Below are 19415 nucleotides of genomic sequence, written 5' to 3' on the forward strand. Positions count from 1 at the left end.
AGATGAGGATAGATGCCACCTTAGAATGTTGAGTTAAGAGTTTAACTTGTTGCCAACAGCACGGAGAATGAGTCACATCCTCCCCCCAAATGCACTGACCTGAATTGGATTGAGATGAAAGAGCAAGACCTCTAGCTGTACATGACAAAATGACTCTGGTTTCTTACTTTCTTTGTTTCTTCACCGGGCGGCGTGACGGGTGGGCGTCGATGCAAAGACTCTGCATGAGTTGAGGTTCTCCCTGAAGACTCCTTTTACTCCGGGTGTTTATTCCCAGAACAGCGTTTTATCCTAAACTCCCGGCTGTGAGCTTAGCTTATTTCGCCACTGATGCTCCGTTTCCCGCGGTCCAACCTGGTGTTCACATAGTGTTCGGGGGCGGGGGCCGTGCAAAGTACAACATCGTATACGTCATGGGGTCACGATTTAGCCTTCAGCCTAAACATCCGGACCACAAAAGCGGTGGGAAACAGTTTAACCGTCCACCGTAACTCCACAATTCAGTACGATATGGTTCGGTCTTTCCACATGTTTTCGGCAATAACATGTTTTCATTGTCTAACATGTACAATGTGTTTAGAAACAAATCACTGAATTCACTTAAAAGGGACTTTAACACTCGACTCCGGTAGAAAACGACTCTTATGTTCAGTTCAGTTGATTCAGTGTTAATAATTCCTATCAACTCCTCCCCTTGAGTTTGAGTTTTATCAACGCTTTTTTTGGCTTTCGACTGCAGGACAACAGACCAGATAATGTTGAGATAAGGACAAAGATGGTTAAGTATTGCTTCAAATGGTTATGTTTAAGCATAAGGTTAGAGATGATTTTGGGGGGGGGGCTAAAAACCTACTTTTGGTCGTTGAGACCAACCGAATTAAATAGGGTACTGTACTACAGTAGTGTACTGATACTACCACACTTTGCAATGAAAATCTGAAAAAGGGAGGGGCAAGTATAGAGCGTCTGTGCTCTCCTCTCCAAACTGCTGCTCCTCATTTTGGGCCTGGCAAGCGGATATTGCCTGGGCGAGGTCCAGTTGGCCCAGAGTAGCAGAGATAAAGGGTGCCATGCCACACTACTGTGTAATGACTGCTCCGCTTGCGTGCAGCGTGTCGAGCGGCACTGAAATGGGTCAAGAGGGCCTCGGGAGGAGGGGAAAGGGTGGGATTCACCGCTTTAGGGAGTTGGAGAGAGCCTTTCAAGATCAAAAAAGATGTATGGCTGAGTGAGTAATCGATGCAGAGACATTTTTACCCATTGACCTCATAGAAAGATTATTTTTTATTTTTTCCAAAATAAATCGTGGTGTTGCGCTACGTCCCGGCGCTAAGGAAGTTCCACTCTGTAAAAAGGTTGTTTCGGGTTTATTTATTTATTTATTTTTTGGTCTCCAATGAGATGGGGACATTCCGTGCCCAAGCTAGGAATTTACTGTTTAAGAACAATTTCATCTTCCCGTGGTTATACTATGAGAAACCCAAGCCATACAACATGACTTATTTTGCGGCTACCCTACAAGCGAAAAAAGAAAATTCCAGCGACTCCACAAAGCTTGAAAGGAGTCGAGGAGGAATACAAAGCCTCAATACAAATTTAGAGCTCATTTAAGTTTTCCCTCGTTCCCCAAGGCTGCTGGCTCCTCTTTGGGTCTTTCCCTTGCGGTTCATAGACTTGAGTTGTTAACCAAAGATAAAGGGAGACACGGTGCGGTTTTTAATACACACTTTCAAATTGTAAAACCCTAAATGCCTCGAAGACCGGTCGGTAAAACTGAATGGACGTCGGTTAGCAACAGCCCCAGATACGGTGCCGTGCCAGACGACCGTCTGAACTGACCCGTTCTGACTTCCCTGCATCTGAGATTCAGATCCAGGCCCAGGCGTCTGGCTTGAGTAGAGCGAAACGAAACAAAAAAAACCCCAGATGAAACAGGAAGTAGTTTATATTAAAACAAGATGATTTTTTTTCAATAACAGAAGAGCCTTCTTTCCTACTTGTTTCATTTCCCCGGAGACAAACCGTAAATACAGGGCTGGCGAAGATTTGTCGTGGAGTTCTTCACGGGTCAAACTAATTGTGCTTGTACCGTCTTAGTTTGACAACAAAGGCGGGCCCGCTCCATTGAAAAGGAGACACGGAGCGAACGGACTTGAGAGCTACGACGCCACGGGATAAGGATGGCAGAAGCGTGTTTGTTGACCCCAAAGTTATATTGGGGGGGGACAAAAGCTCGACAACAGATGAAACAAAGCGCACGGCCAAGGTGGGCCAGTCAACCCGAAGCTGCAAAGACGGAAAGGGCAGATTCACATGAGACCGTTTCAACATTTTAAGGGAAAGGAGCCAGAGGGATTGAGAAACAGATAAAGCAAAAATGTTTTTTGTTGCCGTCAGCCATCTTTTTCTTTCTCCACCCCCCCCCCCCCCCCCCCCTCTGGAGGTTAAACACTTGAACAGTGATTCAGCGCACCAGCGTCTGTCTGCCGCCTACCTGCTGAGCGCCAGTCGGTCCTTCTATCTGACAGTATGTCCGTGCGTCTGTTAGGGGGTTTCTTTCGAAAAGCGTTCTAGATTTGGCAGGTTCTCATCTCTAGGGACTGTGGATACCAACTAGATGCCGTCATAATCGTGTTCTCGAAATTAATCAGCATTTGCTGATTAACGCGAAGTTGACATCAGTCTCATCTTCTTTGTGCAGGCTTGAGCTTAAAATGAAAGGGCCTTTAGGTTGTGGTTGTCAGATAGCTAGTCGACAGTTATGTCAGCTGGTGCACTGATATCAGAGCCACGATCCTTCCCTCTCCCGTGAAGAGCCATGAAAAAGCAGATAACCGGCACCAGCTCACAGGATGCACCTTGTTGCCTGGGACCCGCCATGCTACTTCAGAAGGGTTAAGTCTTGCGTGTCGGTGTGAAACTAAAAAAAAAACGTTTGTGGAAGAAATCCCACAGATTCAGTGAATGATGTCGAGAGTGAAACCGTACACGTCACTAGATGAGCTGTCGCAATGTCACATGATCGCCTAATGGCAACTATTTGAGCTGGTCGCAAATTGTTCTGTAAAATCGTCAGATTCCACAGTCATTTGTTTCCATCCAAATGTCGGGAATTTTAAATCAATGTTATAAATGTTGCCAAAAATAGAATGTGAATAAACCATAGGGTTTCCATCAGTTGGGTTGAGGAAAATGTGCTCTCTACTCTCTCTAATTTTTCCATGTTGATACATAGCTCTTTTGCAATAGGTAGACATTTATTACACTATTATAAGCTTATTATATGATAGTGGCATAAAATGAACAAAAAAGACCATCCAATTCTTAATCACAATTATTTGCATGACAATTGTCAATCCAAAAATATTGTCAATCACAGTCTCGCATTTGAGGAAAAGTGACTCATCCGGCGATATCAATTTCATTAAAGAGATTCATATCTTCGTGAGAAGCTTTAAGATAGAGAATGTGTGGATATTTGTCAAACGTGTCACGTGACACAGCTTCTTTCCCGAAATAGTTCAAAAGCCTTTGTTTATCGGAGAGGAGGAAAGGCCCGCGGGTCCAAAGCAAACAGGCCTTCTGCTGTGAGGATCAAGAAACCGGTAGGTAGGAACAGACCCGGTGGTTTATTCCCACTTTGAAAACAGAAATGAAAAGGCGTAAGGAGAGTCCGATAGGGGGTAAACATTTGGATTTGTGATACTCTGGGGCTGAAAAAACAAACAGTGTCTCAGGACAGCATCACCCCACCAGGGTGAATTGTTAAGAGTGCCCTGGTTCAACTCTCAGCGCCCGGCCCACGCCGGGCCCTCTCCTCATGAATTAGCCGCTTAACTTGAGCTCTGGCTTTTCCCTCGTCTTCTATATGTGTCAAATACAAGTGCACTTTCATAGCTTTCACACCAAACATATCATCACATGCTTAGCATTACAGTCCAGTTGGAACAGAGTGAGAGGAATGAGACCCGGATCCATTGGTCACCTATGGTATCAGCCACCTATTTCATGTTATTATTTCTTTTTAATGGAATTTCATGCTTTGGCCTCGTCTGACCTTATTATCCCAACTTATCAGAAGCAATCAGTCATTGTGAATTGAAAGCGAGTTTGTCTTGTCCAGGACAGCTCGTGTTCCTCCAGTAGGATGGGATCAGCCAAGAGCAACTCTGGGATTATTTTATTTTCTTCTTATGGGAAAGTTTTAAAAGGAGTTATGATCTATGATAATGGCAGCTCTTATGGTCAACCAGAGTGGCATCATAGCCAGGCACTACACTTTACTTTCTGTGCTGAAATGCTAAGATAAAAAATAAGTAAAAATGACACCATGCTAGTTAGCCATTTCTTTATTTTTCATAGGCAGCTAAAAAACGCCCTGTTCTGCCCCCAACCCCAAAACTCAACTACTGTTATGGTAATAGAGAAGATTAATCCCCCGGTGATCATTAACAGGAAAGTTAGATTCAAGGTTCAGAGCAGGAATATTTAGATCTAGTGTATTAGTTTATATCATTTATGTTTTATTATAGACATTGACGACACCGACTTTACACTTCAAGATGTGAAGCACTGCTTCTATTCTTTTCAAAGAACAGCACATGCCTATGGGCGGAACTAAAGGCGTTTTCGGTATCTCAGTTCCTGGTTCCCCTCCCGGAGTCCCCCGACTGTTCGCTGAATGTTAATGTTGGTGTTGCACTGACACCCACACCCATGGTTCCAGAAATAAAAAAGCGTGCTAAGTAATAAACATTTCACAGAAAAGGGTGCGTTTAACAACCCATAACATTCCTGCCTCACATAATGCCGGGTAATGTCAAACCAAGAACGTTATGTGAGACAATAAATTATCCACTGCCTAAGTCGATTATCTGAACGTCGCTATGATGCTTTTTCTGTATGGACGACCCTGTCACACAATACGTCTGCAGACTGTCTTATCCATTGTTTTTTTAGATACGCGTCTCTTAAAAATATTAATAACGGAGATATTCAAAATAGTAATATCGGACAAATAATGTTGGCGTCAACACACAATGGCACCTGTGCTAAGGGTTTGAATGATATTGAAAATTATGGGTACTATAGGAACTTAAACAAGGTCTGCGTTTAAAAATGTGCGAACCTTTGCTTTAATTAACTCAGCTTTTGAGATGCTGAGAGGTTTATTTCCAAAACCTACCTACCTACCTTTAATGTATAGCGGCAAAGGCTTTCTGAACTAGGCGCCTGTCAGGAGCATCTGGCATTCACTGTTGGACTGGAGGTTGAGCAGGAGATTATGGGTAAAATGGTGACTTAATGGTGTTTAAAGTTGGAAAGAAAGCGCAAGATCGTTTAAATGTTCAACATATTTGCCTTCAGTGGGAGGGTACGATTGAAGAATAATACGCGCTGCCATATCAGTGGACAGCTGTTGTACAGGTGGCTTATTATGACTGGGGGCTAGGGGGGGTTGGGTCTGATGAGCTCACCGATGGGACGGCTGAATTTGCCAATGTGCTGCCTCAGCGCTTGAGTATAAGAAGCTTTTAGAGACGCGCTTAGAGGCTTGTATGGATACCTGACTACAACTTCCTCAGTTCACGTCCAATCTGTCGTCTTACACAGGACTGTCCCAGTCAACTAGTAACAGAACAAATTAAGGTAGGAAGTTAATGAAGACTTTAACAATCTAGGACTGTGATTATGTATTTTGTGTATTGTGTACAATATGGTTTGTGCCGTTGATGTGGTCATAATTTTAAGGATTTTAAAAACATTTTTAGTTCATCTTAAGCAAAACAGTTTGCTTTGCTTTGATCAAAATACTGATTGAAAAACCCCAACAAATAAGATTCATTGTTGTTGTCTTGTTGGAAATTAAAATGCTGCAGTGTGACAATCAGTTATGTCACGTTTGTAAACTCCACCAAGAAGGAAGTCTGGCACATAATCTGAGGTCAAATTATTTGATGTGGAAATAAAGGAAGGAATCAACGCTTCAAATGTGAGGTGGCAGCTGGATTAGTAAAGATTACTTCAGCTGACCTGTTTAGGTTAATCATCGCACTGCCATTTATTTTGTTTTTGTCAATTAAAGGCATGCAAGGACATGAGGGTTTCAGATGACTTGTCATCTATATCATGCTGTTCTTCATATGTTGGGAACCAGCATATCCCTTTCAAATAGCTCAATTGTAATTGAACGATTAGCAGTGTCAATTTTTGACAATTTGGCAGAATTGAGCTTTAGAAATAAAATGTTCTGAAAAATAATGCATGTCTGAACTTATGTAAGACCACATTTGCATGTATGTACAAAATACAGGCCATTGTTGTGTTTTTTTGTGTTTATTTTGTTTTTTTTCTATGTCCTTTTTGTAATATATAAATAAATAAATAAAAAAATAAAAAAAAATATATATATATATATAAATAATTTTTTTTTTTTTTTTTTTTTTTTTTTTTTTTTTTTTACTTAACAAGAAACCATCATGGCAAGATGCCAGATTATGGGTGGGCCACAAATGTGAGGGGAACTGGTCCACAAGTGAGAGCTTGTTTTTCCTCTGACATCACAAAAGCCGTCTGGCTAGCCAGAGAACTCTTTGAACTGAGCTTGCTGTTTGACCACTCCTCAACCGTTGCACCTAACAAAATTCTTATGTTATGTATTGCACTAATTATTGACATAGGGAAACACCTTAATATGTTTCGCAAGAGTTCGATTTGGGTAAACTGACTGGCCTCTAATGGGGTGAATTTTGCTTTTAATTATTCATCCCTCACTATGTCTTTGTGTCTCTTTTTTGTCTTTTTTCTCTGCAGGAGATTGTTACCCAGCAGCAACTTCAGTACAGCGCCATCACTCCTACCTTTTATATAGGGAGTTAGATAGATTTTTTCTGCAGGGCCTCAACAGACACCATTCTACACTGTGACCATATGGATGTTATTCAAATCAGTATTTAATGAGGGAAAAGCCCTGACTTTAATTAAAAATTAATTCCGAAATAAAGTAATTCAGAGTACGAAAGCAGCAATTCAAGAGCTGATCCATTCTCCAACATCTGTCCACTGTGTCCCCGGAACAGTCAGGCTCTGAGCCACCGACCACCATCCCCCTCATACTTACTCATCTCCATTGCGTTGCCCCTCATTGGGGCGATGCCAGTCTTGCTAACTTCCGATGCCTCCTTCAGCTCCAAAGAAGAGCTCCTGGACCTCCAGGACTGCCCCCTAAGTCTGGGTCCCTCTCTGGACACCCCAAGCCCTGTGGACTCTCAGACAGAGAGCCCCATAGGCTCAGGGCCCAGGAGCCCTAAAAGTCTCAGGGGCAATGTCCCCATTCGGCCAAAGATTTTCACCGGCGCATCTACACTGTCAGGGAAGCTGTGCGGTGAGGAGCTCACCGCCACTGTGGACAGCCCGAATGGGTTAGATTTTATCTCCACGGATGAGGATCAGCAATGCGGTTGGGGGGCCTTGACACCCAAAGTCATTCAGTATTTCAACACCCCTCGATGGGTGCTGTTCTTCCTCTCTGTGGCCTCTTTCCTGCAGGGCATGATCGTCAACGGCTTCATCAACACGGTCATCACCTCCATTGAACGGCGCTTCGACCTGCGCAGCTACGAGGCTGGCCTCATCGCCAGCTCTTACGACATCGCTGCCTGCGTGTGCTTGGCGTTTGTCAGCTACTTTGGCGGCACGGGGCACAAACCCCGCTGGCTGGGCTGGGGTGTGCTCATCATGGCCTTGGGATCGCTGGTGTTCGCCTTGCCCCACTTCACCACGCCCCCCTACCAGGTCAGCCTGCTTGAGCGCACAGCCATGTGCTCTGCCAACCAAACCAGTCCGTGCCAAAACAAGGAAGGTGGAAGCCTGTCCAGCTATCGTTTTGTGTTCATGCTTGGACAGTTTCTCCATGGAGTAGGGGCCACTCCTCTCTACACACTGGGGGTCACTTACCTCGATGAGAACGTCAAGTCCAACCATGCTCCTGTATATATAGGTGAGACACACACCCAGCGTGACACAACATATGAAGATGTAGGAGAAGTCCTGTTTATGACCCTCACTAAATGCTGTATTGTTTTTTCTGCTCTGAGAAATTTTAGATGTTTACTTTATTCCACAGTACAAATGCAATTATAATGCAGCGGGCAATATGCTCACTATGTTCATTCTCAAATATGTATCAATACGTTTATGTAGGCTAATCCAAATAAGAAGTACAATTAGGCAATTCAACCTTTATTGACCATTAACCATGACTATTGACTATTGAAGTAAATACGCAGAACCCCTCCAACAGTGTAATATATTGTTGAAGAGAGGTCTACGCCTTCCTTGAAATAAAATTTTGCTTCCACTTATGACTTTGTAACACACTACATCAGTACATATACGCACAGTATGTGAAATGTGTTTCTGTGTGGACATCTGTTACATGGTGATATTGGGAAGTCTAAACTGGGAAGTTAAGACACACGTCCTTTGTTAGCCAATACGGCATGGTCATACAGTGTTTCTTCATATCTGTCCATTAGACGGAAGGAGAAGAAGTTATTAAAGGAAAGCGTGCAACAACATGCAAACACATTTCTTCTGAAGCAGTACCTGTTTAACTGTCATCTCTGAGGATCTTTACAGTGAAAGAAAGAGATCAATGCATCAAAGAGATCATTGCCTCATTCACCGTCTGCCTGGTAATTTTGATCCTCCTTGATCAGTCACCCTCATTGATCTTCCCACTTATCATTTTTGTAGACAATAACTACAATGACTACAATGTAGTCCATTAAAAGTACATAGTACCCTTGAATTCCAATGTTTTCCGAAATACAACGAACGCATTTACTGCTCACTTGTCCATCAGCCAACACAGTTGCTCTCTCAAACACCGCTCCTTGTTTTCTCCTGTAAAAACCTCAAGGAATTGTAACACAGGGAAGAACAATGGAGGCCCTTTTTTCAAGACCAGGAAGTAGGGAATAGGAAGTTACTATCCACTGACCCAGACAGGGTCTGTCTCTCTCTCTTTGGTCTTTCTCCCCCCAGGGGTCTTCTACACAGCGGCCATTGTGGGTCCAGCCGCAGGCTACCTGCTGGGGGGGGTTTTCCTCAACATCTACACAGAGATTTACCTGACGTAAGCATGTGTCCGAATAAAATAGAGTAGAATGGAATCATACTTGCTGTGTGCGTGTGTGTGTGTGTTTCTTTATACTTACCTGTTTGTGTGTGTGTTTGTGTGTGTACAGGACGGATCTAACTCCCGAGAACCCTCTTTGGGTTGGTGCATGGTGGATTGGGTTCCTAGCAGGGGGGGCAGCAGCTTTACTCACTGCCCTCCCGATCCTGGGCTACCCTCGTCAACTACCAGGTAGCAGGGGAGCAAAGAACTATTCTTCTGTCGCTATAATCAACAATATGGATACGTTTCATTGTGTTCCTAATGATGACCAATGCAGGAGACACAGAGAGATTCCCGTGTTGTAACACCCATCTGAAATGTGGCCCACTAACACCAAGCTTTTTCAGAAGTTTTCCGAAATTACCATTATAGACTATGGATAAAACCATAGCTTATTCACATTCATGGGAAGTGTTTTCAACTTTGTCTTGACTCGCAATGCTTGTTAGGATAACGCTTTTCTTTTGAGTGTGCACTTTGATTCTCTTTTTCTCATGTTTAATTGGAGGGCTCAACAGTCACTCGGCTTCCCCCTGTCTGCCTCACTTCGAGGCTTCTACCGGCTCCGTGACCGTGCAGTGAAGTTCGCGAACGATTCAAATCTTTCGGCTGAAAAGGGGGATCCACTCACTTGTGAGCGCATCTCTGCCGACGAATCATGATTCCGAATCACGTTCGCTCCCAACCGACCGAGCTCAGCTGAACCAACTGACGAAGGGATCGTTTCAGGAAGTGGTTGCAGTTCAGACCGTTCACCCAAATTATTGACATTTATAATAACAACATTCCACTCTGCTGTGGAAACAACGAGACACCATGCTGAGTCAACACCCGTGACAGTCGGAGTAGAAGTAAACGCCTTGACCACCACAGTCAGTCATATGATCATTGAACAACAAAGCAGATGATTTTTGGGAAACGTTCCGAATAAGTGGAGTAATATCTTGAATAAATCCAACACGAAGGTCATATTGTGTCAGAACACCTTTGAAACAAATTTGACAAATGCCAAACCATCCAAAGCATGTGTGTGTGTGTGTGTGTGTGTGTGTGTGCGTACATGTGTTGTAGTGTGGTGTGCTGTGTGACGATTAAAGATTGTTCTTCTCTTTGTGTGTCTCGTCCCGCAGGCTCTCAGAAGTACATGGCCATGCGTGTGTCGGAAGCCCACCAGCTCAAAGATGGCAGCCACAACACAGCCTCAGACCCACAGTTTGGCAAATCAGTCAAGGACATGCCTAGGTAAGCAGACCTGGACACATTCAACTTTAACTTTTTGATTCGAAATGAATGATCTTGTTCCTCATGATCTGCCATAAAAATTGTTTTGAGGAACTCTTTCAATGCGTGACTCAGCAAATGTATTTATAAAGTAAATCCTGATTCACCCTCCCCCAAATAAATTCAATAGAACTACGTCTACATTACACCAGGGGTGCCCAATACGTCGATCTCGATCGACCAGCAGATCGCAAAGGTAGTGCGGGTAGATCGCGCGCCATTCACAAAAAATATATATTTTTTAACCAATCTGACCAGCATGTTGAATGGGCTTGATTTAGAGCTGCAAGGAAAATACAAAACCGTGCTAAACGTGATCAGTTCAGTTAATGCTTTCAAACGAAAAATGCAACTTCTGTCCTCAAAGCTGCAGCGCCATGATTTGGGGAACTTTCAAAACCTTGCATCAGAGCTGGAGACCCAAGGGAAGGCGTGTGTGCAACTTGACAGTGCACGCTACACAGAGCAGATTGAAAATTGTCTGTCAGACTTTGACAAACGGTTTCAAGACTGCTTTACTCAAACCAATCGCTTCCTTTATGTGCTTCCCATTTAGGGGAGATATTGAGGTTGATTTACTCGCATCAAAAATTGCAGCACTGTTTCACCTGAACTGGTCTGCAGTGGAGGATGAGATGTTGACACTACAGGCTGACATTCAGCTCAAGTCCAGGGCTCATGGACAGTTTTAGAACTTACTCACAGAGGAAGAGTACCAAACATGAGGAAATGTGCTCCCTCCTTGACTGCATTATTCGGCTCTACTTACTTAGGCGAGTCAGCTTTTTCCCACATGAAGATTATTAAGTCTAAATAGCATTCCACCATGACTGATGATCACTTGGAAGCCGCTTGAGGCTGGCTACCAGCAGCTACTGTCTGGACTATGCAACCCTGGCCGACTCCATTCAGTGCGAGTCATCAGAGTAAAGTAGTGACCATAAATGTATTTAATTGTATTGTGCTATAAGGGTTCATGCAGTGATGCAAGATACGCCAGCATATATTGTGTATATATAAAGTATACTCAGTATATATATAAATAAATATATTTAGCATTTTTTTAATGCAGGTCGATCATTTTGACCTGGCGCGTTGCGGTTGCCCCAACTAATTTGTGTGTGATGGCATGCAAACCTCCATATGTGCAGTTACTGTAAGTGGGAGGAGCTGTGGAGGCGAGTCTTCTGTGCATACCGTACAAGTGTGTCAGTCAAGTTTGACATGACTTGAAAGATTGCCCTAGTTCCTATATACTTTTCTTATTCTATATTTAACTTTTTTTTTTCTTTTAACTTTTATTTTTGCATTCTGCCACAAGGCTACTACAAGTAGTGAACTTATAGATACCCAGTTGCTGATTGTAGTGTTTGTAAGTGAAAATTCTTCCTTCCAATTTCTATTAGTCAAAGCATTGGAATACTGAGGTATCCTCGAGTACATGTTCCTTTGGAGTTGCACCTCACTGTGCATGCTTTTTCACGCTTGAAGGCGAGTTCTTTAACGCGGAGATGAACTTAGCAGAAACTATCTTGAGTGAGAAGTGAGACACTTATCTTTCAAATGTGAAGTGGAAGTCAGAACTTGAGCCGAAAAATACAACCAAGCACAGATACAGGAACACAAATAAAATGTCCGTACAAATAGAGTTGTGTGCTAAATGTACATTGTTACAGTTTGTCCCCTTGCATCTTAAAATGCATATATGTGTTTATATATCTTTTAACATAAAAGTAAAAAAATATGGATATTCTTTACCTTCCAAAAAATACCTCATTACGCAGATGGTCAGGACTTAGCTCTTCCATTTTAGAGCAGCCGACCTTGTTGTCTCATTACTCTGTTTACAACTGTGTTTACTATAAGCCCTAGTGAAGGTGGCGGAGAGAAATCTCCATGGCAACGAGGGGGGATTACAGTTAAAGGACTTGGCGCTCTAATCATAATAATCACATTACATAACTTGATGAGTGTCTACCATCGGTTCTAGCGCCGTGCTGACTCGCAGCGCGTCGAGAAACGTCACCTCGGGTTGAGGGTTAAACCCCCGGTTTCGTTTGAAACTAATTCTGGAGTTTATTAAAATAAGAGCGCGCGTTCACACCCTTCCTGTACCCTCCCCCTTTCGCACCGTGTATGTGTGCAGATCCGCGCTGCTGCTCCTGAAGAACCCTCCCTTCCTGTTCCTGTGCCTGGCGGGGGCCACCGAGGCCACCCTCATCGCTGGGATGTCCACCTTCGGACCAAAGTTCCTGGAGTCGCAGTTCAGCCTCAGCGCGTCGGAGGCAGCCATGTGGTTTGGTGAGAGGAATAAGAACATGCATTTCCTGACCTCCAGGGTTGATATTTATTTAACTTGAATAAAAATCCTCTTTTAATTATTTAACATGTCTCTGGGAATGATTGGCTGCAACTCAGGTGCTTTCCATGCACGGGCCTTACTCTTTAATCCGTTCATATGTTTCTTGTATATTTGTGAGAAAAATGTTGAAATCTCCATTGCCTATTTGAACCCTGTGTTTGAACCCCCTACCAGCCTCGAAATACTATTGAAGCTGCTGTTGATGTACCTTCAACTTCTGCCCCCCCCCCAGGGTACATGGTGGTGCCGGCCGGCGGGGGCGGCACTTTCCTGGGCGGCTACATCGTCAAGCGCCTGAACCTGCGCTGCCGGGGAATCATCCGCTTCTGCATGCTGTGCGCCTTGGTCAGCCTGCTGGCCATCTTCATCTTCCTCCTCCACTGCCCCAACATGCCCATGGCCGGGGTCACCGGACCCTACCACACCACCCAGATACAGGACCCGCTACAAGACAGGTTCTAACAACATCTCATTACAAAAACCCGGACAAGAGTTTGGCTTCACACTGAGTAATGTACTGAGTACTTAATTTAATGTACTGAGTATATAATTTAATTTACTGAGTACTTCATTTAATGTACTGAGTATATAATTGAATGTACTGAGTAATTAATTGAATGTACTGAGTATTTAATTTAATGTACTGAGTACTTCATTTAATGTACTGAGTACTTCATTTATTGTACTGCGTATTTAATTTAACGTACTGAGTACTTCATTTCATGTACTAAGGGGCCCATTCACAAAGAATGGATTTGCATCCATTGTGCCCGCTATCTGCGCCGCCTTAGCGTCCGATTCACAAAAGATATAATCATATGCCAGCGCAAACACACCCATAAGGTTTTGCTGCTGAGTGCTATTTGCCCTTGTTTTGCATCTTATGGCAATGATCCATGTGGGCGGGTTGGTCTCCATTGGAGAGTAATTTATGATGACAGTTAATTGAATATATTTAGTTTCAAAATTTTGTTACAAATTTCCGGGCTGCTGCACGCGAAAGCTGTCCATGGTACTATGAGGTTCGATTCCATCTGTGGTTCAAAGCCAATTATAACCAGTTTATCGCTATTTCCTATAACTTTTAGTTGTTTTTTTTCTATTATCTTCTGTGTTTCATAGGAATTATGGAACTGTTTTTGTCACCGCTTGTAACGCCTTTTTTGTACAATAATTTATTCAATGTCTCAAGTTGCTTTTGGAGTGCGTTTTGAAAACCACAGACTGCTACCCGTTCCGAAACTTACAGATGCCGTGACAGTAATAATAATTTGAATAATAATGTCAAAACATTATTTACAGATAGCTGGAAGGTCTGGGCCTGACACCCCTTATAAATGCGGTTCAGTTGCACCAGGTCTATGCAGACGATCGTGCAGCGCTGCCTTTCTTAGGTCTCGCACAGTTACCACCTGGTCTCTGCAGACGGTAAAAGCGTCACTCTAACTGGCTTTTAGCGCTGGTTTTTGTGAATTATACGATATTTGCAATGAGGCTCATTTGCATAGAAAGGGGACAATTTTGCACCAAATGTATGCATAATACCCAATTTTACCAAATACGAGCAAATAGCAGCGACGCACGAGACACTTATTTGCATGGCAGCGCAGTCAGCAGGTGCATTTGGCTGTTTGCGGATGCTTTGTGAATGACACACTCGCCTTTTCTGTTATTTGCGCCAGTTTAGCAGCCCCAATAGGCACACAATTTCTTTGTTGATTTGCCCCTGAGTATTTAATGTGCTTTAATGTCTATTTACAGTGGCTCTTCACCCTGTGTGTAAAACACACGGCTGCTGCTAATAGCTCTGTGGAGGAGGATCAGTATGGATCAGAGACCTCCCCGCAGATATGTGACCCACCGCGTACTTTAGGGTAATTTGGCCGCTTTCAAGATTTTTTAGCAAACTGTGATTCTGAGATAATCACCTCCAAAAGTTTACCCACACCAGGTTCATTCAGCCAGCTCCCAGAATGCAAATGGAGTTGGCGGACAAACAAGGCTCATGGCTAATTAATATTCTGCTGAATGGGCCAAACACGAACAGCTCAACAACACAACTCATTTGTTTTTTAAAAAGCTTTTATTTAACTGTAAGTATATACATGTTTTATAACAGTGGAATTATTTTGGAGTTTAAAAGACAACACAACAAAATGCAGAGTATCAATATAAGTCTCAGAAAATCTGAAATCTGAAAATCTGTCACCAACCTCAATGGACTTCATCACATCATCAACTTCTTCCGTCGTAACAACAACGGACGTATCGCCAGTCTCCTCCGGTGGTTCTTGAAAATATTCCGTTTCATCGTCACATTAAGTTTGAAATCCGCTATTTGTTCTCTCCACGTCGCTGTTGGAGAACTGACTATCATCACGAAAATGAAGTCCAGTACGCGCTGCTAACACTGCCTTGGATCTATCGCACTGGTCAGATTAAGGTCCGAAATATGATTCAGAGCTTCCGCCACCCGCTTCACGTAATCCATGACGATACGGAGAAGAAAGTTTAACAAGGTTTAACATTTTTTCTACTATTTATAAATCAAAGTCGGTTTTGAAAATACGTTGAGAGATAAAAAAAAACACAAAGGAACACAAATCTGGAAAAATCTAATTTTCCTTCAAGAAAGGTTTTTTTTTACCTATTTGGCTGCTCCTGGCGATTTTAGAAATGCACTAGATGGCGGCTTTTGCTGCAGTGGGACACATTCGTGCAATAATCAATACAGAGAAAGAGCGGTGCAGTCGGGCACCCCTCTTTTCCTCTTCAGCTCGGTGTCATTGCTTGATAGTATTGAGGGGAAAACAATCGGCGTTTTCGCACCGCAGGAACTGGGAATGTTCGTCGTTCTTAGAACCTTGAGGGACTTTCTTTTAGCCTCTACTCTGGGGCCGGCACAAGAGGAACCTTCAGTGCACGGTGACTGGTCCAGACGCAAGTCCACGGTCCCGAGGACCGAGGACAGACCGCCCGGTCCAGTCGCATCGCACTAGGTGCAGACCAACCCACATACACTTGGCGGTAATAAAAAAAATAACAAATAAAAATATAAACCAAAAAAATAGTTTTTGTTTTTTTTCGATGTATTTCATTTATTTTCTTTTTTCGACATTAATCGAATGAAAAAGATGCGAGCCCTTGCCTTTACGAAAGTCAGAATAAACTTCTAAATCAGGTCTTGTAGATCTAATTTCAGGGAAGATTCAACAACTGGATTGATTATTTTTCCACCTTTCAGCTTCCACTGGCAGGCGAACCTGACGGTGAGTTGCAACGAGGGCTGTGGCTGCATCAGAGAGCTGTACAACCCTGTTTGTGGCGCGGACGGCATCATGTACTACTCCCCCTGCCATGCGGGCTGCCGCTCCGTCAACCACACCCAGGCCCGCTCCGGCAGAGAGGTACGAAACAAAATAAAAAAGGTTTAAAACTGGAGTGTTGCGTTCACATTTCAGATATGCAGATATTTCTGAACGCTCTTCTAAAAAGATTAATAACGAAGTAGTCCTAGGTAATATGGGGTCATTTACTATCACGATAAGAACACCATACCATCTGCTTGTAAAATGTCGTGTTAAAGGATCCAACTTCCAGGTTCATCACGTCGAACAAAATGGAAAGTGTAGTATAATATCAGACCAGAACTCCAGGAGAACTCCATCTCCAGGATTTCAGATCTCATAAGGCTACACACTGCAGGCAAAAGTGGCCCTTTGTGTGACTTTGTGTAATGGTATATAATAAATAAAACAATTAAAAATAAATAAATAATGGAGAAAATAAATGGTTGTGTGATGTGTAAGTATACATTCCCTTAGGATTTGTGGTCTAACAAATTAGTGGAAGAAAGCGGTGTTGAAAAAAAAGTCACATTGGTGACTTGGTGAGTGTCAACATCTCTTACATTGGTTAAATAAATGTTACAAAATGATCCATGTGGCTTCTTCACATCACGTCACGGCAGTACAGACCCAATCTACATGTAGGGGTAGCCTGGTAATAACGAGCGTCGTTAGGGGTGGGCAGCGGGGCTTCAGCCCTGAATGTTTTATGGATAACAAAATGTGTGTGTGTGTGTGTGTGTGTGTGTGTGTGTGTGTGTGTGTGTGTGTGTGTGTGTGTGTGTGTGTGTGTGTGTGTGTGTGTGTGTGTGTGTGTGTGTGTGTGTGTGTTTATGCGTGCCTGTGTGTGTATTAGGGCTGCAGGAACGAAACTCAAATAGAATTTAAATATAAAAAAAAGAACACTATTGGAATGCTGAAATTGCCATTCGGTTGAGTATTAATTTTATTTGTTTATTTGTTTGGATATATATATATATATATATATATATATTATTTTTAATTATTATTATTATTTTATTTTTTTAATTAATAAATAAATGATTATAAATGGGTCTGGATAGATGGCTCTGATCGGTGCTGTGGAGCCATGCCTAACTTTCAACAGCGTGCTACGTGTGACGTTTTGGTAATTGTCATTCTGCGCAGGGTCAGTTCAGGACCGTGTCCAGTTCACATCGGAATCTCATATTGGCCACATTTAAAAAATTACTTGAACAGCCAAACTAAAAAATCGGATCTGAGCAATAAATCCGAATTGAGCACTTGAGGATTGCCGCGTGATCTTAGCCGTATTGTTATCTTGTGATTTCTTTTGTATTCATTTAGACCTCTGTGTATCACAACATAATATCAAAATTAAATGTTCATAGAAACCACTGGGAGTACTTTCCATTATCACCGAGCCCTGGTCATGTCACTGTCAGTCAGCTCCACCGCTCTCCCTATCTCCAGGTTTACTCCGGGTGCAGCTGCGTGGTAGGCAACGTCTCGCTGGGCAGAGAGGGCACGGCGCTGGTGGGGAAGTGCAGCAGCTCCTGTGACCACATGGCACTCTTCCTTGCCTTCTTCTTCATCATCATCTGCTTCACCTTCCTCTGCAGCATTCCCGCGCTCACCGCCACTCTCAGGTGGGCGAAAGAAACCGCCGCGCCGCCGTCACAAAGGAAGATGCTGTGTTTTAACCTCGCATTGACACTACATTACATGACACACTGAATGATGTAATTTAGTTACAGAAATGACGATCCTGCATCTGATCGTGTTCAATTCTCGGCAAAATGATCACAATCGGACGTCTTACTGTCGACCTTACTGCCCCTGCAGGTGCGTCCCGGACAGCCAGCGGTCGTTTGGACTCGGCATCCAGTGGATTGTGGTGCGCACACTGGGTAGGCATTTTTTATTCTAGATGCAACATTACGTCTATTCTACATCTTGGGCTTTGTTATGCATTACTTTAAAGCTTTAAGGACGATCACTATTTTTCCCAACTTTGTATTTTCCTGAGCAGCATTGGATTCGCGGATAATATGACACATAACTAACAGCTCATTAGTAATCATTGTGAGCGGTTATCCAAACTGGGACTCTGAAGGACTAAGTATACCTCAGTCCTTGAAACTCTTCTGATCCTGTCGGTGCTGTGCGGTTGCTTGTGCTTAGGCGGCATCCCGGGACCCATAGCGTTCGGCACGGTCATTGACATCTCCTGCGTGCTGTGGCAGGATCAGTGCGGTGAGCAGGGCTCCTGCTACCTCTACCACAACTCAGCCATGAGCCAGTATACTCTGGTGGCTGGTGTCATATACAAGGTTAGAAACACATACACTAGATATTTGCCTCCCACCAAGGAATATACACTTTGGATTTTAATGAATGGAAATCTGATTCTGAGCCGGGAAGGAGTATTGAATATCTAAAAGGCAAGAGTATCTCAATCCATTTGAAATAAATTCATATTTGCTTTTTTCCTGTGCCGTCCTGTGGTGCAGGTGTTGGGGACAGTTTTCTTCCTGTTAGCCAGCATCCTGTACCAGCCGCCCCCAGAGTCCCCGCAGAGCAGCTGTGAGAACACTGACAGAGCTGACGAAATGGGGGAGCTGAGCAGCAAAGACATCTCGCAAGATGGCGTTATCATCAATCCGCATGCCAGGTTATGACCCCACATGAAAGTTTATGTCCCCACACGGAAGATTATGTCCCCACACGGAAGGTTATGTCCTCACATGGAAGGTTATGTCCCCACACGGAAGGTTATGACCCCACACGCAAGCTTATGTCCCCACACGCAAGCTTATGTCCCACGCGGAAGCTTATGTCCCCACACGGAAGCTTATGTCCCCACACGGAAGCTTATGTCCCCACATGGAAGGTTATGTCCCCACATGGAAGGTTATGTCTCCACATGGAAGGTTATGTCCCCACATGGAAGGTTATGTCTCCACATGGAAGGTTATGTCCCCACATGGAAGGTTATGTCCCCACATGGAAGGTTATGTCCCCACATGGAAGGTTATGTCTCCACATGGAAGGTTATGTCCCCACATGGAAGGTTATGTCCCCACATGGAAGGTTATGTCCCCACATGGAAGGTTATGTCCCCACATGGAAGGTTATGTCTCCACATGGAAGGTTATGTCCCCACATGGAAGGTTATGTCCCCCACATAGAAAGGTTATGACCCCACATGAAATGTTATGTGCCCACATGGAAGGTTATGACCCCACATGGAAGGTTA

General features: G+C 43.5%; 1 protein-coding gene across 1 annotated transcript; it reads left to right on the forward strand.

The window, feature by feature from the left end:
* Window positions 1-7152: 7152 nt before the first annotated feature.
* slco4a1 (solute carrier organic anion transporter family, member 4A1) lies at window positions 7153-18837 on the forward strand (the record flags this gene model as incomplete). The annotated part of the gene is made up of 11 exons (XM_080015978.1): window positions 7153-7999; window positions 9049-9139; window positions 9252-9373; window positions 10315-10426; window positions 12612-12766; window positions 13060-13282; window positions 16072-16234; window positions 17630-17805; window positions 18002-18066; window positions 18341-18489; window positions 18670-18837. The coding sequence occupies 11 exons, from the start codon at window positions 7153-7155 to the stop codon at window positions 18835-18837; spliced, it is 2271 nt and encodes a 756-aa protein (XP_079872104.1).
* Window positions 18838-19415: the final 578 nt, after the last annotated feature.

Source organism: Zeus faber, assembly GCF_960531495.2.
Source record: "Zeus faber genome assembly, chromosome: 15".
Classification (NCBI taxonomy): Eukaryota; Metazoa; Chordata; class Actinopteri; order Zeiformes; family Zeidae; genus Zeus; species Zeus faber.